This window comes from Pseudogymnoascus destructans, assembly GCF_001641265.1.
Source record: "Pseudogymnoascus destructans isolate 20631-21 unplaced genomic scaffold scaffold_2, whole genome shotgun sequence".
In the NCBI taxonomy this organism is placed as follows: domain Eukaryota; kingdom Fungi; phylum Ascomycota; class Leotiomycetes; order Thelebolales; family Thelebolaceae; genus Pseudogymnoascus; species Pseudogymnoascus destructans.
In genome coordinates, this window is record NW_020167521.1 from 1,166,192 (window position 1) to 1,192,152 (window position 25,961).

The 25,961-nt window shown below is 49.8% G+C and overlaps 6 protein-coding genes across 6 annotated transcripts; 3 read left to right on the forward strand and 3 right to left on the reverse strand.

Moving 5' to 3' along the window:
- Positions 1 to 1,007: 1,007 nt before the first annotated feature.
- VC83_01009 (uncharacterized protein) lies at positions 1,008 to 1,553 on the reverse strand (the record flags this gene model as incomplete). The annotated part of the gene is made up of 1 exon (XM_024464694.1): positions 1,008 to 1,553. The coding sequence occupies one exon, from the start codon at positions 1,551 to 1,553 to the stop codon at positions 1,008 to 1,010; it is 546 nt and encodes a 181-aa protein (XP_024327775.1).
- Positions 1,554 to 6,261: 4,708 nt separating this feature from the next.
- Positions 6,262 to 7,383, forward strand: VC83_01010 (uncharacterized protein; the record flags this gene model as incomplete). The annotated part of the gene is made up of 2 exons (XM_024464695.1): positions 6,262 to 6,429; positions 6,478 to 7,383. The coding sequence occupies 2 exons, from the start codon at positions 6,262 to 6,264 to the stop codon at positions 7,381 to 7,383; spliced, it is 1,074 nt and encodes a 357-aa protein (XP_024327455.1).
- A 666-nt stretch (positions 7,384 to 8,049) lies between these two features.
- Positions 8,050 to 9,451, reverse strand: VC83_01011 (uncharacterized protein; the record flags this gene model as incomplete). The annotated part of the gene is made up of 4 exons (XM_024464696.1): positions 8,050 to 8,424; positions 8,487 to 8,788; positions 8,844 to 9,166; positions 9,213 to 9,451. The coding sequence occupies 4 exons, from the start codon at positions 9,449 to 9,451 to the stop codon at positions 8,050 to 8,052; spliced, it is 1,239 nt and encodes a 412-aa protein (XP_024327454.1).
- Positions 9,452 to 12,603: 3,152 nt separating this feature from the next.
- On the reverse strand, positions 12,604 to 16,107 carry VC83_01012 (uncharacterized protein; the record flags this gene model as incomplete). Its single annotated transcript, XM_024464697.1, has 1 exon — positions 12,604 to 16,107. One exon carries the CDS (start codon positions 16,105 to 16,107, stop codon positions 12,604 to 12,606), a length of 3,504 nt encoding a protein of 1,167 aa, XP_024327457.1.
- A 224-nt stretch (positions 16,108 to 16,331) lies between these two features.
- SIR2 (NAD-dependent histone deacetylase sir2) lies at positions 16,332 to 18,304 on the forward strand. Its single transcript, XM_024464698.1, has 2 exons — positions 16,332 to 16,653; positions 16,714 to 18,304. The coding sequence occupies exons 1-2, from the start codon at positions 16,395 to 16,397 to the stop codon at positions 17,976 to 17,978; spliced, it is 1,524 nt and encodes a 507-aa protein (XP_024327456.1). The 5' UTR covers positions 16,332 to 16,394; the 3' UTR covers positions 17,979 to 18,304.
- Positions 18,305 to 19,901: 1,597 nt separating this feature from the next.
- VC83_01014 (uncharacterized protein) lies at positions 19,902 to 25,319 on the forward strand. Its single transcript, XM_024464699.1, has 2 exons — positions 19,902 to 23,801; positions 23,855 to 25,319. Exons 1-2 carry the CDS (start codon positions 20,524 to 20,526, stop codon positions 24,729 to 24,731), a joined length of 4,155 nt encoding a protein of 1,384 aa, XP_024327459.1. The 5' UTR covers positions 19,902 to 20,523; the 3' UTR covers positions 24,732 to 25,319.
- Positions 25,320 to 25,961: the final 642 nt, after the last annotated feature.

A 25,961-nucleotide genomic window follows, 5' to 3' on the forward strand; every position in this document is an offset into this window, starting at 1 on the left:
TGGCCAACTACAGGACAGGAAGGAGGGAGGTCGCATGAGACCGGCCCTGGTACCTGGAGGGGCAGCGGGGAATAGTAGTTCCGAAAGTATCACGTGACGGACTCGCAGGATGATGAGAAGAGTCCTAAGAGTCCAGGACTCCGAGGACTCGAGTGAGTTCCCAGGAGTCCACTAGGCACGTGATGGACTCGCAGGATGATGAGAAGAGTCCTAAGAGTCCAGGACTCTGAGGACTCGAGTGAGTTCCCAAGAGTCCACTAGGCACGACGCCACTATATAAGTAGATAGTATTTCCTTAGATAGGAGCTTCGTGCTCAACTCAATACAGTATTTGTTATATACTAGTAACGTGTTACTTGAAGCCTTTGTGTCTGATCCCCTGCCTCCTCTGATAAGTAAACCTTTACGCAAGAGAACCTCTGTGTCTTCTATCGTTTAGAAGTCAGCGTTACACATAATCTTTAAACCAACTGCCAAGAACTGCGTAATGCGAAAATCAACTGTTTAACTGCATAACAAACCGACTAACTGACTAACTACTGGACACATTGAACTAATGGTGGAATCTCCCATACAGTGTGTACAGTATGTTCCAATGTGTCGGCAGTATTTCTCAGGGTTACAAGCGACGACGTTACTTTCTGATATTTACGAAGAACCAAGGAATTCATGGGAGATGAAAGCCAGTACAACTAACAAATAATCCTATTCGTCATCAGATGTAGAGCTCCTGAGCTCCTGTCCTTCAACTTCGTACAATAGTGCACTTGAAGTGATTCAATGCTCCTCTCTGGGAATGCAAGGTTAAAAGAGCGATGTATCCTCTTCCACGGTAAGCCCTTCTCCTCCTTCAGCTGCATTAGCACGTATATTTGATGCGCCTGCTCTTTCTATGCTTCTCCGGTGCCAGTCACGTCCGGCACCGGGCCGAACATGGATATGGCCCGTATGAGCATGTGCTCCACATTACGTCGCCGGAGTACAAAAAGCTGTGCCACATTCTCGCACTACTGATCTGGCTGGTAAAAAAAGCCTAGGGAGGAGTCTAGTTTGTGCTTTTTCTCTGCCAACTCCAGAGTGGCTCTCTTCTCCATCTTTGATTTATCTTGGGCCAACTCGTCTCTTGATTTCTTTACCTCCGCCATTATTTGCTCAATGTTAACCTCCATATTGGTCAAAGTCGTGATGGTAATCTCCTGCATCTTTGTCAGCTCGTCTTTTTTACTGCACTCTTCGTCCAGCTGGCTAAGCCTATTCTTAGTTTCATCCAGCATCCTCAGGTTATCCATAAACTGGACATGTAGATCATTAATTGCGCGGTGGGTGGACGATGGGGTTTCCATACTCTGAACAGTCTCCCTTACAGCCTGCGTCCACGGGTCAAGACCAGACTGATTATTGGAGACGTTAGCGCTGGGCGATGGTTTCACAACAGCGTAAAAGGCTATGGATTTCCGGTTGTGCCTAACCGTGGGGGGAAGTGAGTGCGTCCACTCGTTTATGAGAGAAAGCAAGTGCGTCCTCTCAAATTGCGACCGTAAATACCCAACCATAGTAATTTATATGTAAAAGTACTTAAAATTTCAATTCTACGAAATTATCACTTCTTCATTCTCACGCTCACTCTCACTCCCACGACCCTCAGTTGCGCTCTCATACTGGCTCCCAGATTCGGCTTCTGGGTCAGTAATAGGGTCTTCCAACTCTGGAGGAATTGGGAGGCCCAATTTAGTGAGCTGAGCTATGCTCTTCTTCCGGAGGCGCTCCCGTTTCCGGGCTTCGATTCCTGCCCAGCGGAGCTGCTTCTGGGCTCGGGTTTGGGCCTGGCTCAGTTTCCGAGCTTCTGTGGCAGCGAGCTTCTGGGTCTGAAGCTCAGCTTTCTGGGCCTGAAGCTCGTGGGCTTCAGAAGCCCGGAGCTCACCTCCACACTGGAGTCGGTCCCGGCCCCCCCGCTTCTTCTTCGAGTCCTTGACCTGCTGCCGAACAGCCCATAGGTCGAGTTCCTGGAGCTGGCCGGCAGCCAGAACCCGGGCTGCCCCAGTAAGCCAGTTGCTGTAGCTCTGCCTTGAGGGGCTACTAAAGGCCTCCGGAACCCGCTCCTTCCACTGCTGTAGGCCCTGTTCTACGCCCTGGAAAGTGGAGGGAATAGGGGTAATAGGCTGTGGTAGGGTAGGTGTTGTAGGCTCTGTAGGCTGAGTAGGCTGCGAGTACGTACGCAGCTTCTCAAGGGCTGTATTACAGCTTATAGGCCAGATTCCAGCTTTCCGGAACGCTGATTGTATGGTAGATTCCTTAAAAGTCTGCTCCCGCATTTGTGGGAGATCTCTCATAAATCGGGGTAGGTTATAGGTGATGTCCACTTCCCGTATAGCACGGAGCACAGCCTGCCTATGCCAGTGCTTATAAGGCTGGAATATTCCCACGTCTAATGGCTGTAAAACGTGTGTAAGGTGGCTGGGAAACGCCCATAAGATGATGTGATATTCGGCTGCCATAATGACGAACTCAGGGCTTGTGTGGCTCACATGAGAATCGAGTAGTAGAACCTTGGGATTTCCTGCGTTGTGTGGAGCAGTAAGCTCTATGAAGTGCTGTAACCACCATAGAGCAAGCTGGCTATTAGAATAGCCAGTCTCCGAGAGCAATATCAGCTCATTTCCACTGAGGTTTTCAGGGTACCATGCTGCCATATGGATTTTACCCGGTACAACAAGTACAGGTGCAATCTTCTGTCCAGCTGCAGATACTGCCTCTATGATCGTAATAGATATACGATTCTCAGGGCTCGGAGTATAGAGCTGCTTTACAGCTCGGGGGACCATAACTCTCTCACCCCCTGGAATTCCAACCCTAAATCCAGTTTCATCCATATTCCAGATTGACTCTGGATTTATACCATGCTGTAGTACAAATTCCGTGTACTTTTCAAACCACTTAACAATAGCAGGTTCCTCTTGAGCTTGTGTACGCTGTTGCGCAATAGGCTTTGTAGTGATAAAGTGGAAATCCATAAGCTCATTCCGTATATATTTAGTGAGCCAGCTCTGTGACGGTGGAGGCAGTGGGCTCCGTAGGTGGCATACTGCCCCATAAACCATATGCCTATTAGCCCCTAATCCTAGGTAATACTGCTCTAGAATCCAGGTCTTTAGGGCCTCCGTTTGGTCTATAGAAAGCACCCTATTGTGACCTCCATGGGGCAGCTTCCGTGGGACTGCTCGGGTGATTCTTGACTGTATAGTCGACTTTGGGACCTTAAAAATCCGACTGGCAGCACCTATAGATTCAGAGGGGTTTGCTGCCAGCCATTCACAGGCATTTGATAGAGGTGTCCCTTCCATTATATGAATTACATTTGATTACTATATAAATTACTATGTGTAGGAATGTTCGAGGTTTTGGTAAAGAGTAGCGGTGAACATATGCAAGTTGAGAGGACGCACTTGCTTCCTCTCGTAAGCGAGTGGACGCACTCGCTTCCCCCCACGATTACTCGGTGTTCCACCCACTCGCTTCGCTCGTAGGTGGCGACAGCAAGTTGTGCGTGCGACAGCAAGATGTGCGACACATAAAACGAAGAAAAAGACGCCTTATATATCAACTATATAACTATATAATTAAAACATAAAATCAATAGAACTACTATCACTATCGCTACTGCCACTATTGCTACTATCACTTTGATCCTTACTATACCGTAAAATGATCACTTTTGATTTCAACCCTTCCTTCTTCCGCTCTGCTACCCGCTTCCTCTCAACCTTACGCTCTTCAATTTCGATTTTACGTGCTTGCGCTTGTAGCTGCTTTACTACTTGGTCCGATTCCCTTGCTGCTCTTGCGTCTGCTTTTGCTTGCAACTTTGCTTTCTTCTCTTCCCGCATTTTCCGTGCATCTGATGCATATAACTGCCCTCCTTTCTGTAGTGATTTCCGTGCCCTTGCCTTTGCTGCCTTCTGCTCTACTGCACGTAGAGTCATAATATCTAGCTCGGTCTTATAGAGCTCTGCCCGGTGTAGAACAACTGTAGTTCCACGTGCAAATGATTGAAACCCTTCTCTTGAAGGCGATGAGAAAGCTTCCTCTGCTCTCTTCTGCCAATGTTCAACCGCTTGCACACTTTGCATAGTTGTTTTCGGTGTTGAGATAATATTATATGAAGCAAATGGCTCATAATCAGGTGTTTGATTCCGAGTCTCTTGTATCTTGTCAATTACAAGTGGAGGATTATATGGATATAGTCCTGTATTTCTCCAACCAGATTGAATTGTACGGACAGTTAGAGATTGCCGTCGGATTTGCGGGAGGTCTGAAAGGAACGTACGTAGCTTATACTCATAGTCGTAGCTACGTACTGCTTGATCAAGTGCCTTTTGATGAAAGTGTTTGCACTGCTTAAAAACCGCTACATCAAGAGGTTGTAATAGATGTGTTGTATGAGCAGGAAGGCAGCAAATAACAATGTTATGCTCTTCTGCTAATGTAAGAAAGCGCTCTGTTTTATGAGAGTCATGGCCGTCAAGTAATAAGAGGCGAGTATCATCTGGTGCCATATGCTCTGCAGATAGTTGGATAAAATGCATAAGGTATTGGATTGCAATGTCGTCGTTTGAATACCCGCTCTCATTTACAATAATGAGAGCATTTGGCTCAAGGTCATCATTGTACCATGAATCCATATGAAGTTTGCCAGGGATAATGATAGCTTCTGCAAGTGCAGCACCACTTGCATTTACTGCCTCAATTACAGTAACAGAGAGCCGATTCTCAGGATTATCAACAGTCCACTGCTTTACACCGATTGGTACAATAACAGCCGTAGACTTATAACACCCAATCATATAGCCTGTCTCATCAACATTCCATAAATTATATGGCTTAATGTTATGTTTTGTAATAAGGGCGTTATATGTGAGAAAGAATTCCTCAAACACCTCTTTCTTTTGTGCTTGCTTCCGATGTGTATTTAACGTCTTCGTGTGAATTGTATGAAATTCGGGGTGTGCTTTTAGAAAGCGTTGTAGCCACCGTTGTGATGGTATCGTACGATTAGGTCGTAAGTCTGCAACTGCCCGTAGTATCATAGATCGGTTGGCAGGGACCCCGCGCTCAAGTTGGTCGTATATGAATTGACAGACCGCGGTCTCTTGCGATTGAGATAAGACTCGATTGCTACCTCCGTGGGGTAATTGAGGAGACGTAGTACTCGTAATACGACGTCGGAGTGTCTCACGGTTGACATTGAATTTATTTGCAACCCAAGCAATTGTATATGTACTTGGTTGTTTTAAGAAGAACTGTTGGGCCTCATTAAGGCGAGCAATCATAGTAGGATCGTTATTTTGAGGCATTGTAGATACTACGTTATGAAGAATACTATTATTTTTTCTATATATCAAAATAGCGGTGTACGCACATCTTGCTGTCGCACGCACAACTTGCTGTCGCCACCTACGAGCGAAGCGAGTGGGTGGAACACCGAGTAGTAGTTTTAGCCACTTTGTTCCTCCATGGCCGTGGTAGACCACAAAGGCCATCATATCCCAGGCCTCGACACAAACTGTGCAAGCTCCTACCGCTCAGCTACCATTGAGCTAGGCGGAAAAGCAGTCATCAAAGTCAGTCGTCACTTTACATGTCGGTGCTACTAAATCCGAGGATGAGGGTTGCAAACTTCTGCCTAATGGAGGCAGCCTCGAAGCATACGACAGTTATTAATCTCGATCTGACAATGAGGATGTCAAGATGAGGTCCGAACGAAGACGAAGAACACCGCAGGAGGTCGACAATCATCGCTTGCCAAGTGTTACCCCTGGACTGCAACTCGACGCATCCTCTTGCCACTATCTTGGGCTCTATAAACGAAGGCCCAACCTTATTCGCTTTCAGCAAACGGGTGGTGCAGTAGTTGCAGGATGGGACTCGTCTTTCATCTATGGTGGCGCACTACAGAATTGACTTCGCGTTAGAATTCGCCCTTCAGCCTTCCGCACGTGTAGACATGTAAATCGCCAGAACATGACTTCTGGGTCTTGAATTAGATAGAGGCTATATGCTGCAGGACTTAAGATTTGAAGTCAGTTGGAGCATTATGGTAGAACTGCAAATAGCTCGAGCTTGCAAACTACCCACATGTAGAGTTCGAGTCGCTCGGCTATTCTGGGATTAGCGCCCATCGCTGACGACGCTCAACGACATACAAAAAAAAACACAAAACATCGCATTGTACTCGAGGAATAGTATTTCATCGTCTGCGAAAGTATGAATTTAGATGGCATCTTGTTTAATGCGAGCGCATTTATAGCTGGCCTGTTTCTCTTAGAATTCGGTGCTGATCGTTTTATTGACCACACGGCAATTGTCGCCAGCCGTCTCGGCGTCTCTCAGACACTGATAGCTTTGCTCACTGCAGGTGCAGAATGGGAAGAGGTGCGCTTAATTCAACATCTTCTGGGCTAACTTAGTTAACTGGTATAGCTCGCTGTCGTTGTAGCGTGTATCCTCCAAAATCGCTCGTCGCTCGCACTTGGCAATGTCGTCGGCTCCTCAATCTCAAATATTCTGGGAGCATTCTCCTTAGGTCTCCTCTTTCACCCGGGCCGAATGGTATTTGATCGAAGCGCAAAGTTGTACGCTGGCATACTGTTTCTGGTGACCACGATCTTTACGTTAGTCGCTCTGACGACAGGCCTTGGCAGGGTCGCGGGAGGCCTTTTCATCGCAGCGTTTGCTGTGTATCTGGTGTCGATTGGCTACGGGATTTACAGGGGTGCGTTAGATGCCCCAGAGCGCTTGGATAGCGACAGCGACAGTGATAGCGATGACGATGGAAGCACCCATGGTGGCGACTCAGAGGCACAGCATCTGCCAACTGAAACATCTCCTTTTCTCCCCAATGGAGCTAGTGGAGGCCGTTCGGCACACAAACATAGTCTTATCTATCATACTGTCCAGCTCATCCTCGGCTTTATAGCACTGTCGATATCGGGATACGTTCTCTCCCACAGCGCCGCCTCGATCGCCGACGAGTTCGGATTATCCAACACAGTCCTCGGCGTCACAGTCTTGTCATTCGCCACCACATTGCCCGAGAAGTTCGTGGCCGTTATCGGTGGCGCGCGCGGGCATGGCGGCATCGTTGCCGCAAGTACGGCGGGAAGCAATATCTTCCTCCTCACTCTGTGTCTTGGAATAACGTTCGTGGCGGGGGATCAGGTGGAGCTCGCGGACTCGGTGGTGCCGTTCGAGTTGCTTGTTACTTGGGCATCGTCGGCGCTGTTTTGCTTGCTTGTGTTTTTAGGATCAGAGCGTTGGGTTGGTGGTTTGCTACTGGTGTTGTATGTTGCGTTTATCGTGTTGGAGTTCACGGTGTATAGGAGATGAACTACAGAGAATTGAGTGATACTCGCCCGATTGCGCTCATATGGCCATGCACCTTTTTACTCTAGGATACGTTGACGATTACAAGGACAAGTCCCCAACCACCAGCTCTGTGAGTATGTAATGATATGGATATTGCCTCGTGTGACAACAGCTGATAATAGCTTGTCCTTCAATGAAGTGAACGACTCCCTCTGACTTTCGAAGCTTTGAAGGTGACCAAAGTACCGTATGTAAGGACCGTCGGGCTTGATCTCAGAAACATAGACCACCAAGTTGCAAGACAATACTTCCCAGAACAGACAAAGCATGTCAGCCGACGACGCAACCCAGCAGCAGCGAACGGAGAGACGATGCTCTTGAAGCAGCCGTATCTAGAAAAATAGCCCAAGCGCAGCGCGTTGTCTTTGGAGAACTAGCACGGTTGAAGACGCTCACCTTGTCATTGTCTCGACGCGCGGAGATCCGATCTCAGCCAAGAGAATCAGCGTTGGGGCTCGAACTTCAGAGTGGCTTGGTCATATATCTCACCAATCCTTACAGACGCTCTCGCAGAATCGTAATTGTTGGCCTCGACTTTAGGCTACTCTCATCATCAGGAAAGACATCCTGGTGCGTCCTACCATCTAAAACCCCTCAAAAATAATAAAAGCACCACCTCCTGGCAGCTCATCCTTGTGACCTAGTCAGCCAGGGATCGTTCAACAATTCCCTTGCCGTCTTTCGCTTCTCCGGTTCCCACTGCAACATCGACTTAATAAAGTTGAGAAATAGCTCTTTATCCTTCCCGTTGAGATTCTCCTCCGCAGCCTCGAGACTACTAGACGGCAAAAGCGGTAAGCGTTCTGGCTCATTCTCGTCTGGTTCAAGCCATTTGCCATTCCCATCGAACCATTCCGCAGATCTCTCGCCCCGCTTGATGAGCTTCAGTGGTGGCGGTCCGAGAACAGAAATCAGTTCTGTAAGATGAGCACGAGTTGTGTAGCGGCCTCGTTTCGGATCTTGCCCACTAAAGAGATGTTTACCCTCAAAGATATCCCAGATCTACTGCCAAGTGAGTAAAAGAGTCTCATGAACCTATTTTTGCGTGGAAAAGGGTCACTCACCATGGCGCCAACATTCCAGATATCAGCGCTATAACTCCATGGGAGATGAAGCATCACTTCTGGACACCTGTAAACATCGGGGTAGGCATCATCGTCGTTGATTTTTGTGCCATATACCGCATTTCCAAAGTCGCAAAGTACTGGCTCCCCAATAGACTCTGGCATATCTAGAGTCCGGGAAACATATATTTCTCGATCCACCGCTTTCTTGCGCGGTGAGGGTTGAGCAATCTCGGCCTCCTCAAAAGCAGCAAGAATAGAGGTATCTTCGATAAGATGAAGAATGTTATCGGATTTGATGTCTAAGTCAAATAAAATCAGCAGAGATTCTAGCATGAAAGCCAGGAGTAAATTAACCTGTGTGGATCAACTTCCGATCCGTGTGAATATAGTCTAGCGCTAGTAAAAGGCGTTGGAGGTTTACTCGAAGCAGGTCTTCCGTGAGCCTATCTCGACCACTCCGTTCGAGGAGTGTCCTTATACTGTCCCAGAGTGGTTCATGTACCAGGCATGGATGTTTACCACCACGATTCATCAACTCAAATGAATCCAGAGCAGTGCGCACGTAGCGGTAGCCAAGTCTTGATTTATTTCCTTGGCTGATGTGCTTATAAATGGCAATCTCATCGGTATCCTGGCCATCATTTGTAAATATTTTGACGGCAACGTGACGGTGGGCTCTGTTTTGAAATTAGCTTCGTCTTATGTTAGTGCAGCATCGCTGACTGTAAATCCTGTGCAAGCCACACCGTTGACGAATTTCCAAACCCTAGCTTTCCGACGATTTGATACCGCGCGGAAAGAACATCCCCAATCCGCGCTGGGTAATATCGCTCAATTCCAAAATTTTCTTCTTCAACCTTTTCTGATGGGTTGATAAGAGAGAATTTCACATTCGGGTACTGCCGTGGTGGTGAGGGTGCCCGTTTGACTGCACTTTTGGCCCACTTCAGGAGCCTAGCCATGAGTGAGCTGTGCTTGACGATCTGGCGGATATTTCGATGTAGATTGATGGTTTACAGGAAGTAGTCAAGGGGCTGGAGGTGGGAACGAGTCGATGGAGGAAGGAATTGAACGAGGTTGGGCAACGTAATCGTCGTATCCAACTTTTCGCTTCGCTCAAGGTTGGAGGAAGCGAGTCGGGTGATTGAGAAAGTTGGAGAAGCGAGATGCGCGATTTCGCAAATTGTATGTTATATGTACCATACCATAGTAATTTATATGTAAAGATACCTAAATGCGCCATTCTACAAAACTATCACTTCCTCACTCCCACGCTCGCTCCCACGCTCGCTCTCGCCCTCAAACTGGCCCTCGCTCTCACTTTGAGGGTGTTCTGGGTCAGGAATTGGAAGCTCGAGCTCCGGAGGAATTGGAAGACCCTCTTCGTATAATTGGGTCAACATATTCTTCCGGGCACGCTCTTCCTTCCGGGCCTCGATTCCAGCTCTCTTAAGCTGGTTCCGAGCCCGGTTTATAGCCTGGCGGGCTACTCGGGCTTCTGTAGCTGCGAGCTTCCGGGCTTTAAGCTCGGCTTTTTCAGCCCGGAGCTCGTGAGCTCGAGCAGCCCGAAGCTCACCTCCAAATTGAAGCCGGGCCTGTCTTCGGCTTGCCCGCTTCCTAGAATCCTCAACCTGCCATCGGGCAGTCCGTAAATCAAGCTCCGTAAGCTGGCCGAGGCCACGACCTCTTCAGTTCCAGTAAGCCAATTCCTGTAGCTCTCTTTTGAGGGGCTACTAAAGCCCTCCGGAACCCAGTTTTTCCAACGCTGTAGCCCCTCTTCTACCTCCCTAAAATTAGAGGGTTTTGGGGTAGAAACCCAGATTGGTAGGGGCGTAGGTGTAGGCGTAGGTGTAGGTTGTGAGTAGGTGCGTAGTTTTGTAAGGGCTGTATTACAGCTAACAGGCCAAATACCAGCTTTCCGGAAAGCTGATATTATAGGTAGACTCCTTAAAAGTCTGCTCCCAGATGTGTGTGAGATCTCTCATAAAGGACTGTAGGTCGTAGGTAATATCCATCTCTCGTATGGCTGCAAGCACAGCTACTCGGTGCCAGTGCTTATAAGGCTGGAAAATCCCTACGTCTAATGGCTGTAGAATGTGTGTAAGATGTGAGGGGAATGTCATACTGATATTCATTGCACTCAGTTTGCTATCAAACTCAAGAGCAAACTTAGAAATCTCCTCCTCAAACCTACAAGTCACCATACATATCTTGGCTTATCACACCAACAACAGAAGCAATACTATTCAACGATTGCTTAACACTCTTCTACTACATCTGTTTATGCTACATACATCACGGCATATCATTTGGACACTCATTGAACAAGTTATTAAGAAAATCTCCTCCTTAAGGGGGTGGGCCAATACTACCACATGGCATATCTCTATCAACTAGAGGCCTAGGAACATGAACGATAGCTCTAGAAGCTTCTACAACCCTCTATGATTCATTACACATCATCGCTCCTTAGTTACCCACAAGATTGGTTAAGTTATGACATAATTTGTCTATAGGTACTCTGACCTTGGACCTCCTTTCACTTCCTATTGGCTAGGAACCTAGGAGATTGTTCTATGGGATTCTCTTACGTCGACTACAGTTACCAAGCCTGGTTAGTCATGGAAAGTCTTGGAAAATGAGAGAACTACACTCCTTTAGCATAAATAGGATTGCCCTTTCCTTCAGAAAGGGCAAGCAGACAATACAGTAAATCGACTATCACATACTTCCACGTCTTTTCCAAGCTTCCAAGCATTGATCTTGTTACTCCTTGTTTCTGAAAAGTCAGTGAGGTGCTAACCTCTGACTTATCCCTGAGTTCTCAGGCTCAACATTTGTTACAACTTGTCTAAACCACTTCACTACATCATACACCTGATTGCTGCGTTGTGGAATAGTCTAAGCTACAACCCTTTGGCTCTGTTTCCTAAGACAGTGTGTTGTCTTAGTAAAATCATCCCTTCCTTGGGTGGCTAGATTCTCACATCTGGTGCACCCACCATTACAGGGAAGGTGTAGACAATGATGTCATGCTCTGCTGCAATGACGAAGTCATCGCTTGTATGACTTGCATGAGAGTTGAGTATTAGAACTTGGGGGCTCCCATTATGAGGGGTTGCTGTAATGGTGGGTGCACCAGATGTGAGAATCTAGCCACCCAAGGAAGGGATGATTTTACTAAGACAACACACTGTCTTAGAAAAAAAGCCAAAGGGTCGTAGCTTAGACTATTCCACAACGCAGCAATCAGGTGTATGATATAGTGGAGTGGTTTAGACAAGTTGTAACAAATGTTGAGTCTGAGAACTCAGGGATAAGTCAGAGGTTAGCACCTCACTGACTTTTCAGAAACAAGGAGTAACAAGATCAATGCTTGGAAGCTTGGAAAAGACGTGGAAGTATGTGATAGTCGATTTACTGTATTGTCTGCTTGCCCTTTCTTAAGGAAAGGGCAATCCTATTTATGCTAAAGGAGTGTAGTTCTCTCATTTTCCAAGACTTTCCATGACTAACCAGGCTTGGTAACTGTAGTCGACGTAAGAGAATCCCATAGAACAATCTCCTAGGTTCCTAGCCAATAGGAAGTGAAAGGAGGTCCAAGGTCAGAGTACCCCTATAGACAGATTATGTCATAACTTAACCAATCTTGTGGGTAACTAAGGAGTGATGACGTGTAATGAATCATAGATGGTTGTAGAAGCTTTTGGAGCTATCGTTCATGTTCCTAGGCCTCTAGTTGATAGAGATATGTCATGTGTAGTATTAGCCCAGTAACTAAGGAGTGATGTCATGTAATGAACCATAGAGGGTTGTAGAGATATGCTATGTGGTCATATCGGCCCAGTAACAGCTCATTCTAAAAGTGATTAATGAGTTTGGAATTGTAAGTAAAGTTGGGTAATTTATGATAGACCCCCTGGTTCTCATGTTGACGTTGCCTACACAATCTGAGCGCTGATATTCGACATAACGCGCCCTTGTTCATAGAAGTTGGGTCGAACCTTGGCAGAATATACTATCTATTTGAAGATCTTCAACTGTAAAATCCCTAGTATTACATAAAATTACTGTTTAAATACAGCTTCGAATATATGATGTATATTCACAATACTCACTTGTTCCACTCGCCCTCAATCTTATGTTCCACCTCCGCAAAATCGTCCGGGTCAAATCCCACCTCTCCACAAATTGCCTTGGTGTACTTTTGAAGCTGCTCAAGATGCTCCACACACTGTGTGAGGCCCTTACTGTAGGCAAACTGGTACACCTGTGCAAACCGCATACCACTCTCCTCAGCCTTCGGCCTTCCTTGACCCTGGTTATTCCTCTTTCCTGCCGTCTCATCGTGCTCATCGTTGCCATATTTATGACGCTCTTTCTCCTGCTGCTCCATTTCCAGCTCCTCCATCCGATCCAATAACCTCTTCCTCGTCACCATCGCACTGGGTAAATAGCGCGGAACTCTTCTCTTTCCCCGCAAGGCTCCGGCGAGGATATACAGAGTCATGAGGATGCTAGCCACGGCATCGCGTCGGTACGGAAGTAGCTCGTTCGAAACTGCCTCGTTCTGACTCATATAGTTTGGGTGGAAGTACAGACTAAACTGGCGCACTTCAACGAGGTTTTCAAAGAACGCCTCACAGCTCTCAATGAGCGCCGAATAAGGCAAAGGATTAAACGGCTCACGTAGTCGGATCTCGTGTCTGGTTAGGGCCAGGAGATGGCGCATGCGGACGAAAGCTTCGCGGAGGCGACCTTCCAGCATCTCGGAGCGGGTGATATCTTCTTGCGTTGGCTCGTCGCCTTCTTCGTAGTAAATGTACTGCGCGACAACACCGCGGTAGATGAGGGCGGAGTAGTATATCATCCCCGACAGAGATTTTCGCAGCTCGTGACGTGCAACAAAGGGCCATAGAAGCCAGCTGACTAGGATCGCAGATATGACGCCGACGACAAAAGCGACGCCCAAAGTCCACGCGATGTTGATGTTCGACAGGCGATTTCCTTGAGCTTGTAGGTCGAGAGATACAATGATGAAACTGAGACAGCCGACTAGCCCGGACCGAGTATGAGAACTCTGCGTATATCGGTATACCATTGGAATCATATAAATGGCTGCGAAAACTGCAACAACAACGGGATTTCCGTCGCGTGCTGCGTGTGCCACTCCGCCCCATATTGCACCGAGTATTGCGCAGAAGCTGCGGGTGAACAAATCCTGGATATTTCCTCCCGTTCGAGGATGAACCATTATCCAGACAACGATTACAGCCCACCAGCTTTGGTAGTCGTTGTACCACTTCCGACTCTGTTCCAGCCATGCCGGAACGGAGAGCATGGAGACGACAATTGCAACCTTTAGAGCATAGCGCATCTCGAACCCCTGTGCCCTGTGAAGCACTTTCCATAGCTTGTATCGGAAAGTTTTCTTCGGCGAGGACATTTCGTCATTGATAATAACATCCTCGTCACCATCGTCGGACTCCTGGATAGATGATACAGCGCTTTCTTCAGCCTTGTTACGAGGCAGAGGCTGGAACGTGCTTTTCTGAGCGCCGATCATCAGAGCATTAAGTTCCCTCTGGCTGCGAAAGAATAGACCGGTAGTCATACCTCCACGGTCATGACGTACCTGCGCATTAGTTCTCTGGAGACTCTTGTGAAAGGGATAATGAGGTAGATAAAACCGCCATTTCGTCTGACTCTGTTGCATTTTCATCACCAGGACCAACAGAGCCTCCAAGCTATCTGCTGTTTGCCTAACTGGGTTCACAAATATGAATAGCTCCACGACGTCGGGGTAATTTGAAAAGGTAGCTGGGAAGGCCTCATTGTTAATGAGCTCCTTATGGAGTTTGTCAAACTTGATTTTGGCCTTTCGGAGATTTACCAGACTCCCAAGGACATCTGATGAAACTTCAGGAGGAGGGCCGATATACTTCCTATACCCTGACATCCCCAAAAGAACTGCATTGCAACAGTCAATTCCATCCCTCATATCCGCAAGTAACTGCTCGGTAGGACCAGCAAGTGTCTTGGTTACGAGGTTCACCGCTTGCTCCTCAATGGTGCCTATACTCGCTTGGCGTGAGCGTGGCTCCTCAATATCTACAACCACGTCGCCGTCACTCGAGTCATTTCCTCGTTGGTTATCGTTTTCCGCACCATTGAAGAGTTCTGTCTCTGTCTTCAGCGACAACAATGATCGAACCACTGCCTGCATGGCATTTCTGACTTCCGCAATATCCGCAGGAGCAAATCTTGTATATGAGATATCGAGTGCGAGGTCTCGATAAGCTTGAGAAAGGTTGACAAAGGTCCACGACAGCTGGCGATGAATACTCTGGTTCTCCGTTCGTGGAAGATTCAGCCCTTCTTGCATGACTCGGAATGCGTCAAAGAGCGCCAGAGCAATCTGGCGAGAGCCGCCATCTGGAGCGATAGCGAAGCACACAATGAGACTGATAGCCTGCCCCAAGGCCCACGGTATCCCATATGCAAGAAGTTTCTTCCAGGTTATATTTCGCCCGGTCTCGGCCAAGCAACAGAACATAGCAGCAATTCCGGCGGGTACGACGAACTGATATATCCTTATAAAATAGGACCTTAGGGATGCCATGACGCCCATAAATATTATCAAGAAAGCGGCAAGTAGGCCTCCATATCCACTTTCTGCTACACTTGTAGAGTCAGAGACATACAGAGCCAAGGCTCCCCAGCCAAGGCCAGTACATGTTCCCATGGTAGTCAGAAATGTGCCATCAATCTGAGCCCCGATTGTCCTGCCCGGATGATTAAATAGAGCAGATAAAACCATGATATACCGGTATCTTCCTACCCAGTTACCAACAACCGGTATCAGGCACAGGATATATGGTATGAAAAATCCAAGAAATGATTTCGTAAGCTTAATGCCAGCTCGGGTGGTCATCAGTCGTCGCGCCACGCTCTTCAATTCGTGCCATTGCTTCGGCAAGAAGTGAGACACTGACAGCGGGTGCTTCTTTCTGAAAGACGCTGGGAGTGTATCCCTCGCCGACCGCATCAACTCCTCCTTATCCGTCTTCGGCGGCTTGAAGAAGGGAGCATCAAAAAAGCCATCACGCGTTTCCTGAATTCCATATGTTTCCAGATGCACATTGAGGTCTCGTAGCAGATGACCCAGCTCTTCCAAGTGCACTGTATTCGTTTCCACAGCACTCAAACTGTGCCTAGACGTCGCCATTGCGGAGTGTCTTGGTGTCCCCATCGCAGAGGGTCTTGGTGACCGTGGAGACCCCGGGGACCGCATCAATCGCATCGAAATAGGGCGGGAGGCGCTTGGACTCAGGCCATAGGAGCCCATGTATATGCTCGAGGCATTGACGAGAGCGTTTGGCCGTTGCGGGCCCTCCTCTATCTTGACATGTTTTTCTTTCTTTCGTGGCCCGAGGGTTGGTCTGCGATGTAATATACCTTTGGAGGTACCCCCAGCTCCGCTGCTCTGGCCTTCATCGTTAGCTTTGGGTTTACTGCTCTTGAGAACAGAGAGGGCCCTTGATCTTCGCTCAATTGTGGGTTTCGAGGTGGTCCGTTGGGATTGATATGAGCCTTCCGGCTGTTGAGATCCTTCCATTGAGCAATCGCACTTGACAGTGCATCTTGCTCAACAAAAATTAAAGCGCGCCAATTGGAATTGACCAGAGTCTCTCCAAGAATTCGAATCGTGACGTTTGCAATCCATAAACCCTGTCGCGGACGGAGCCTCACATCAAATTCGCCCTACCCCACACCAGCCGCCCTTGGCGGAAGCCCGATAAGCGATAAGCCGTTAATCTTAGCTTATATTTAAACTCCGAGACGGAGACGCCATCCACATGCGCCGCGAGGGACCGAGGTAGTCGACTACAAAGACAAGTCGCGATGGACCTAAGTCAGCTCGCCGCTGGCCAGACCATCATCGAGACCTCGTTCAAGGCCGTGGTCGACCTTGTCTCCGACGATGAAGCGGGGGGAGAGCCCGAACTGAGGCCCGAGTCCGAGACCGAGGCGCCTGAGGCGGATGAGGACGAGGACGAGGAGGATTATGAGAGTGGAAGTGACGCTTCGGGGGAGGTTTGGGAGACGGAGTCGCTCTTTGAGGATGCCTTGGAGGAGGTCGGTGACGGAGAGCTTCAGGGCGGTATGTTACGCAGGATCGATATTACAAGCAAAGCTAGGGGTTACTAATATCAGCCCATAGGAGACGATGTCTGTACGCTCGAGGAAGCGCGAGAGTACCGCCGTCTTCTGCGCGACAGCGGCCCGGCGGTCTTCTGTGAGACTACTGTTGAGGCGGGGAAAGTCACAGCAAAGAAACTCATAACGGCGTTTGGCATCAAGCCCCCCGCATTCCTCGAGGGCGCGCCCGACATAGCGTACTACAGCCTTCTTTCCATGGCCCTGAGCCGCGAACTGTCCAAACGATCAAAGCTATCGAGTTACAACACGATCGACGACGTCGTCAAGCTCCTCAACAAGTGCAAAAACATCATTGTTCTCACGGGAGCCGGCATAAGCACCTCCCTCGGGATCCCCGACTTCCGCTCCAAAGACGTCGGACTCTACGCCAAGCTAGAACACCTCGGCCTCTCCGACCCCCAAGAGGTCTTCGACATCGCCCTCTTCAAAGAAGACCCCTCCATCTTCTACAGCGTCGCCCGCGACATCCTCCCCACAACCTCCCGCTTCACACCCACCCACGCCTTCATCAAGCTCCTCCAGGACAAAGGAAAGCTCCTCACCAACTACTCCCAGAACATCGACAACATCGAGGGCGTCGCGGGCGTAAAGCCAGAGAAGCTAATTCAATGCCACGGCTCCTTCGCTACCGCCTCTTGCACGAAATGCGGCGCCCAAGTCGCTGGCGAAGCCATCTTCCCTGATATCCGCGCTGGCCTGATCCCGCGCTGCAAGCGCTGCGTGCAGTTTCTTCGTGTGGCAGCCGCGCCGGCAGCTATGAAGCGGAAACGCTCTGCTAACGGCAGCGAGCCGAAAAAGCGCAAGAAGGCTGAGTATGAGGATAGCAGCTCCGAGGAGGGAGGGGATGATGAATACGACCTCCCCGAGGCGGGGGTGATGAAGCCGGATATCACATTCTTTGGCGAAGCACTCCCAGATACATTTCATGATCGTCTGATGAAGCATGATAAAGATGTAGTGGACATGGTGATCGTGATCGGGACGAGCCTGAAAGTCGCGCCGGTGTCAGAGGTAGTTCCCTTCCTCCCAGCGCATATCCCACAGATTTACATATCGCGCGAGCCGGTGAAACATGTTAATTTCGACGTCGACATGCTGGGGGACTGCGACGTGGTGATCGCCGAGCTGTGTCGGCGCGCCGGCTGGGAGTTGGAGCATGAGATGATTCCGAAGGGGCAGAAGGTTGATGTGCAGCTTGTGGAGGAGTTTGAGAGTCGCTGGAAGATGGTGGAGGTGAAGAAGGCGAAGGAGTTGGAGTTGGAGTAGGGAGTTATGGCTAATGGAATATCAACGTGGAATGAATGCTTTAGCCTGGCGTTCGTTTGGGGGGGGGGGGTTATATATGGCGCGTTGGCAGTGGGCAACTGAGTATCGGTGGGATATTGAGCGGGTAGCGGTAGCTGTCACTCTGGCTTCGGCTTTGGCTTTGGCGTTGGGAAAGGCTCAACTTGAGCGACTATGAGCCTGCATACTGAGCTGGCGCATACATTTCAAGAGACGGGTGTTGTTCATCTTAGCGTAGCATTAGACAGAGCTTTTGCTTTGCTCTCAATTCTATACATTTCCTGCCATCTTACTATCAGAGCTCGGGGGGCAAGGTGTAGTTATTTCCAGCACTAGCACTGGGCTTTTGTATTGCGCTTCAATTATTCAAACTCCTCTCGTCTTATTACAACGGGATATAATTAACCCTCAAACCCGTTCTCAACCCTAACCCCCAACCCTCTTGCCCTCGCATTCCTGGCCTCAAAATCACACCATCTCCCCCCTCGGCCTGATTACCACAAATCACCCCCCAACCCCCCAACAACCTCACGATCCGCCCTCTGCGCTGACAGCACAAGGCGCAGCGACACGGGCATTTCTCTCTCACACCCGGTGCGCTGGTGTCGTACTGAGGTTGTAGCACATGCGGTTTACATGTCTCACACGCCACGCAACTCTGTGCACGCATCCTCTCCTCTCTTCTACCTACCGTAAATCTTATCTCCACCGCCGCTCGCTGCGCACAAGACCCAGCGGATCCCCCCGCAGCGGAGAGGCGCGTCCGTATACTGTGGAGGGGGGCGGGGTTTACAATCCAACACGGGGAATTACGAGTTGTAATCCCAAGATGTAATTTTACAAATTCACACTTCCGCACGTGCAGCTCATCTCAGGACAGCGCACGCGATGCATGATGACGCCCGCGCCCCCGGATCCCTCGCGCTCCCTCGCGGTCGGTATCGGCATGGTAACTTACACAAGTCTGTCTAAGCAGCAGCTCGCCCATTCCAGTCAGCTATCTGTGATCGTTCGCCGGGGGGCTGGGTAGCCTGGGCATTGGCAGGGCCAAGATGTCAAGAGCAATGCCCCTTTTTCCCCTCAGCATCGGCATGTGGATGGGCCGATGTGTGGCGGTGGTGTGGCGGTGGTGTGGCGGTGGTGTGGCGGTGGTGTGGCGGTGGTGTGGTGGTGTGGTGGTGGTGTGGTGGTGGTGTGGTGGTGGCCTTAAAAGCCTTAAAAGTGTAGTCATTTTAGTTGTTTTAAATGGACAGGTCACGTGCGTACTCCGTACCTTGCATGCATCCATCTCGGCAGACGGAGAGTACGCAACGCAAAACCTCCGTTCCCGATCGTCGCACCCGTCTCACCTTCAAACATTCTCATTCTCCCCAACGTCCTGGACGCTCATCAAAGGGAGGCGCAGCAACCTACAGAGTACCACGACAGAGTACCACTTGTCATTGTCACTTGTCACTTGTCACAAGTCCAACTGTTCCAACTGTTCCACACTATGTTTTGCCCAGCCGCTCACCCCAATCGAATCGGGCGCTCTTCGAGGCCGTTTTTATGGCCAGAGAGATGAGATGGTGATGGTAGAAAGAGAGGGCGGGAAAAAACGAATCATGATGGTCGTTGGTGAGTGCTTGTCTTGCTTGTTTCAAAGATGGCCCGCAAGCAAGCAGGTATCTAAAAACCCTTCTTGACCGCCACCCACGGCCGCTGGTTTGGGCCAATGAGGAAATAAAATGATATGACATGTCCTTGTCCCTTGTGCTCCTGGTTGCTTGCGGATTTCCTATTCAGAGCGTGTCGCCTCACCAAAACACAGCGATGTGAATTATAACCGTAGAAACGCTACGGAGTAGAACCGTAAAACCATAGAACAATCACTGGCTATCCCTGACAATTGCCGGCATTTTTCCTTCTCCTTTTTGCTTTCGCAGATCCCACTTGCGGCCTTTGGGCATAAAATAGCGCAGGCCCAGAAATGTGCACAGCCTCGTTAAGCGGATCCTAACTCATCAAAGTGCTCTCTTGGACATTCTTGGCGCCATTCCCACAAGTCCCTCGGACCCAGACCGACCACAACACTCATTTTTTGCCTTCGACAGCCGATGGCATTTCATACATGACAGTAGACTAAATACCTACCTTTCGGACCACCTTTGGATTCTAGATCATATGCCAGCGCCGCGAGACAGGTGCCTAACCCAGCCTCTTCTGAGCTCAGCTTCCTCTGGCAATCCCAAGACGCTCGAGGCCTTGTTATATCGACCCATCTGCGACAGCCATGACGACTCCTGACGGGCCACCGCCAGCCATGGGCGATCAACCTCGCCGCCAGCGCGCGTAAGTTGACTCTATCTATACATACCCCTTTGCCATCTGTTCCGTCTGGTCCAAGATTTGCAGCCTCTCGATTTCCACTCACTAACTCGGTGTGCTCAACCTCTACAGCCCCACGATTACAATCGATACTTCCGCCGTCAGTACTCCTGCCGCGGACGTCGAAAACTCGCAACAGCCAATAGCTCTTCGACCTCAGATGGTGTCACGATCAGGGTCGGAAGCATCGAACTCGAGCAACATCGACGCTGGAAACGCGTCGGCCCCGCGAATTAGCTCCACCAGCAATAGGAGTCAAGGTTCGGCGCCCGAATTCAGGAGCCATCCTTCCTTTGAAGGCAGCGAGAGGCCTAAGTCGCCACACAATGTTTCATCACCTACTTCGAAGAGCAACGACAAGCCGGGCGCCTTCCTTTCGGTGCCGGGCCGAGAACGTCAGGGTTCCGTAGATTCAGATGAGGCCTCGTATGGAGGCGAGACATACGTTCAGAATGGAGGTAGCTCCAGTGATAGGGATAGGGAGCACATCAACAACGACTACATCACGAATGATACGGATGCCTTGACCCCCGACCCGGGAACGGAGGAGGATTTCAAGCGCCAGGATAATAAGTTTGCCTTCACGCCAGGTCAATTGAACAAACTCGTAAACCCAAAGAGCTTAGCTGCATTCTTTAGCCTGGGAGGACTCGATGGGCTTGAGGCGGGACTGCGGACAAACCGTGATGGTGGACTAAGTGTCGAGGAGACATTTTTGGAGGGATCGGTTACTGTGGACAATGCTAAAACTCCCGCACTTGATAGACTCAAGAAAGCCTCGAGGACGGGAACGAGCGGATCGCACACAAAGAAAGGCCACGATTTATTCTCGGACCGCAAAAGGGTGTTCCAGGACAATCGCTTGCCAGAGAAGAAGGGCAAATCTATTTTCGAGATCATGTGGATTACTTACAACGACAAGGTCCTCATCTTGCTATCTATTGCTGCACTTGTTTCCCTTGCGGTTGGTCTGTACCAGTCGTTTGGACAGAAGCACGACACCGAAGAGCCACGTATCGAGTGGCTTGAAGGTGTAGCTATTACCGTCGCCATTGTTATTGTTGTTGTGGTAGGATCCGTCAACGATTACCAAAAGGAACGCCAATTCGTCAAGCTGAACAAGAAGAAGCAAGATCGCGAAGTTAAGGTCATTCGATCTGGAAAATCTAGGGAAATCTCTGTTTTCGATATCCTCGTTGGAGATGTCGTGCTACTCGAGCCAGGAGACATGGTGCCTGTTGATGGAATTTTTATTGACGGCCACAACGTTAAATGCGACGAGAGTTCTGCTACTGGCGAGTCTGATATCATCAAGAAGAGACCCGCAAACGAAGTCTACGAAGCTATCAAGAGCGGCCAAGATACCAAGAAGCTCGATCCATTCATTCTTTCCGGAGCCCACGTTACCGAAGGAATTGGAAGATTCATGGTCACCTCTACCGGTGTTAACTCCAGTTACGGCAAGATTATGATGTCTCTCAGGGAAGATCCAGAAGTCACGCCTTTACAATCCAAACTCAACGTTCTTGCCGAGTACATTGCGAAACTCGGTGGAGCTGCTGGTCTCTTGCTATTTGTCGTCTTGTTCATCAAATTCCTGGCTCAACTCCCTCAAAACACCGGAACAGCTTCCGAAAAAGGCCAGCAATTCTTGAGCATTTTCATCGTCACCGTCACTATTATCGTCGTTGCTGTCCCTGAAGGTTTACCATTGGCTGTAACTCTTGCTCTTGCATTTGCTACGACTAGAATGTTAAAAGATAATAACTTGGTCCGTCACTTGAAGGCCTGCGAAGTTATGGGTAACGCTACTGCTATTTGCTCCGACAAAACTGGTACTCTTACACAGAACAAAATGCAGGTCGTAGCCGGCACAATTGGAACTAGCTCTCGATTCGGTGGTACCACTGAGCCAAACAACGACGACGACAACTCGAGCAGGGAGAGACCCCCACCTGAGATTCTAGACAACATTTCAGCAAAAGAGGTTGCGGCCACTCTCGGCAGCGACGTCCAGGGCTTACTCCGCGAATCGATTGCTATCAACTCAACTGCATTCGAAGGCTTGGTAGACGGCGAAGAGACATTCATCGGATCCAAGACGGAGACTGCTCTACTGATATTCGCCAAGGAGCAACTCGGTCTCGGCCCCGTCAGCGAGGAGCGATCCAACGCAATTACTCTTCAGTTTGTTCCCTTCGATTCCGGCCGCAAATGTATGGGTGTCGTGATCTCCACCGGAGATGGCAAAGCACGTCTGCTCGTCAAGGGTGCTTCCGAAATTCTGCTTGATAAGTGCTCGCGCGTTATCCGCGACCCCACACAGGGAGTTGAGGATGCTGGCATGACTGAAGAAAACCGAAAGACGCTTAACAATCTCATTACCAGCTACGCCGAACGATCTCTACGCACTATTGGTCTCATCTACAGAGACTTCGAGCAATGGCCACCGAAGGATGCCCGCCGCGCCGAGGGTGAGAACGACGAAGTCTTGTTCGAGGATATCTTCAAGGACATGACCCTTCTCTCTATTGTCGGTATCCAGGATCCTCTACGCGAAGGTGTACGTGAGGCCGTCGAAGTCTGCCAGAAAGCCGGCGTCGTTGTGCGCATGGTTACTGGTGACAACGTGACCACTGCCAAAGCCATTGCTATCGATTGTGGAATTTTCACCCCTAGCGGCGTCGTCATGGAAGGACCAACATTCAGAAAGCTCAGTAAGAAGCAAATGGATCAGATCATTCCGTCGCTGCAAGTTCTTGCTCGTTCCAGCCCAGAAGACAAACGTATCCTCGTCAAGAGACTCAAGGCTCTTGGCGAGACTGTCGCAGTTACTGGTGATGGCACCAACGATGCCCCGGCTTTGAAGGGCGCTGATGTTGGATTCTCTATGGGTATTGCTGGAACTGAAGTCGCCAAAGAAGCGTCGGCTATCATTCTCATGGACGACAACTTTGCATCTATTGTCAAGGCAATGATGTGGGGACGTGCTGTCAACGATGCCGTCAAGAAGTTCTTGCAATTCCAAATCACTGTCAACATCACCGCCGTTGTCGTGACATTCGTCACCGCTGTATCCAGCGCAACCGAGAAGTCTGCCCTGACAGCTGTTCAGCTGCTGTGGGTCAACCTCATCATGGACACAATGGCTGCCCTTGCGCTTGCCACCGATCCACCAACCCCTAGCATCCTCGACCGCAAGCCTGAGCCAAAGTCCGCACCTCTCATCTCTCTTCGCATGTGGAAGATGATCATAGGAGAGGCTATTTACCAACTCGTCATTACCTTCATGGTCTACTTTGGAGCAGCCAACATCTTCTCTTACAATACGTCTCCACAGGATCCCCTTGACTTGTCCGAGCCTCCCGCGGAAACAGAGCTGGTTGGCACGCTCGTCTTCAACACCTTCGTCTGGATGCAGATTTTCAACCAATGGAAGTAAGTAAACCCTACAACCCCTATCCTTGATACAGAAAGTTAACCAGCCACAGCAACCGCCGCCTTGACAACAAGTTCAACATCTTCGAGGGCGTCCTGAACAACTACTTCTTCATCGGCATCAACATCATCATGGTCTCCCTCCAAGTCCTAATCATCTTCGTCGGCGGCAAAGCCTTCTCCGTCGAGCGCCTCGACGCCCGCGGCTGGGGCTACTCCATCGCCTTCGGCTTCCTCTCCATCCCCATCGGCGCCGCCATCCGCTGCATCCCCGACGAGCTCGTCCGCAAATTCATCCCCACCTATCTGCTCCGGTCGCCGGAAACCCCCGAACTCACCATCGAAGACGCCGAGGAGCAAATGCCCCTCCCCCAGCCCCTCGCCGACGTCAAAGAGGAACTCAGCTTCCTCAAGAAAATGAAGGGCGGCCGCATCAACAACCTCCGCTTCAAGGTCGGCCAGGCAAAGGATAACTTTATCTCCCGCTCCCGCAGCGGCTCGCGCTCCCGCTCAAACTCCACCGCTGGCATCCCCCAAGACGGCTCTGCGGAGGACGGCCCCGAGCACCCCCCTACCACCGCTGAATCCCGCAAGCGCGGCCGCGCGGGCCGCTCGCGCTCGAACTCCGCGTTGGGCGCTACGGCTGTCATGGCTGGTATCATCGCCGGCAGTGTGGCTGGGTGGTCGCCTATCGAGCGTCCGCATGATGAGCAGGGCTGGGGGCGCGGACGCGTGGACCTGGAGAATACGCCGGGGGGGGAATTGCACCCGGCGACGAGTCCGAGCGATAATTTGATTGTGGAGGAGCCGCTGGATACGGAGGCGCAGCTGCCGCCGAGTCAGACAGAGGATGTGCCGCATCCGATACCGGCGTCGGAGGGGTCGGAGGAGTCGAATGAGGGGAAGGGGGATAAGGATACTAAGCCTTGATGAGCTTCCTTCCTGTCCTATTTTAGAGACGTGAAAGACGTTGGACTATGGCGGTTATACGATTACTACTATCATTGGGCGATTGGCGTTGGGTGGTGGCTTGAGTGCCGATACACCTTGCATACACACACACATACCTCCGCCCCACTGGGACGCCACTATTTATTATTTTTTTTCCGCCATCAAGAGACATAGCTCTTCTCAGCCTATCTCACCAAGAAACATGGCTCTTCTCAGCCTGTCGATTCATATTTCACACACACCACTTGCCATTTTTTATACCGTCTGGAGAAGCAGAAGACCTGGGTACCACGGCGTTTTTTGTATTTCGAGAGGGGGATCCTGCATATGTGTGCCCCTGTGTTGGGCGAGGAGGAAGAATTGGAGAGAGAGTTAATGGTGTTACGGGACGCGCGCTCAATGCGTGGTCGGCCGTGCTGACTGTTTTGTATGTACTGTATGAGTATACGGAGAGGGAGGTCTCGTGTATATGTGTGTGGTGGACTATAAAAAGAGTTTTGAAGGAAGGGTGGTTAGATGAGTGAATTGGAGGGGATTAGTCTAGTAAAGACAATAATCATTAGCACGTAATGGCTTGGTCTTGAGGTGTGCTTTTGGTTGTGTATGTGACTGATATGGCATGAAGTGTTTTGTACGATTTGTGTGTGGAAATGAGATAAGATGTTGGAGGTTACACTTCAGCTCAGCGCCTATAACTCCTTTGAGGCCGTGCAAGTACTCGTAATGTTCCAACCATTGTTTCGTCGCTCTCTATATGCATTCATGCAACCAGTGGGTCACCACAAGCTTTTCCTAATAATAACATTCAAATTATCCATATTCACCATTCAGAGGCTCTATAATCAATCACTGCAGTGCAACGGGACTTCATGCATTTTTTGTTTCCTCCGCATTAGACGACGTAGAGGGACATCAGCCATCTCGGAAAATTTCGTGTCTAGGCGTTGTCATGCCTTTTCGTTCCGAACAAACAAACACCACACCGCAAACTCTCCCTCCCCCTCCCTTAAAGTCCTCATAATCCCCCGACGGTATATAATTACCTCAAACCCCCTCCATCCAGTAAAACCAACCCGAATCTATTCAAACAAACAGCGGCATTAGTGATCCAGTCAACCTACACGCGGGACAAATCGTGTCACTAGCGCCGTCCCAACCGCGCGCTAAAATGGGTCTTCTTACCACACCCACCCAAACCAAACGAACATC

Coding starts and splice junctions, on each gene's coding strand:
- SIR2 (XM_024464698.1), top strand. CDS start 16,395: ATGGACCTAAGTCAGCTCGCCGCTGGCCAGACCATCATCGAGACCTCG. Junction 16,654..16,713: donor TGACGGAGAGCTTCAGGGCG/GTATGTTACGCA, acceptor ATCAGCCCATAG/GAGACGATGTCTGTACGCTC.
- VC83_01014 (XM_024464699.1), top strand. CDS start 20,524: ATGGTGTCACGATCAGGGTCGGAAGCATCGAACTCGAGCAACATCGAC. Junction 23,802..23,854: donor CAGATTTTCAACCAATGGAA/GTAAGTAAACCC, acceptor AACCAGCCACAG/CAACCGCCGCCTTGACAACA.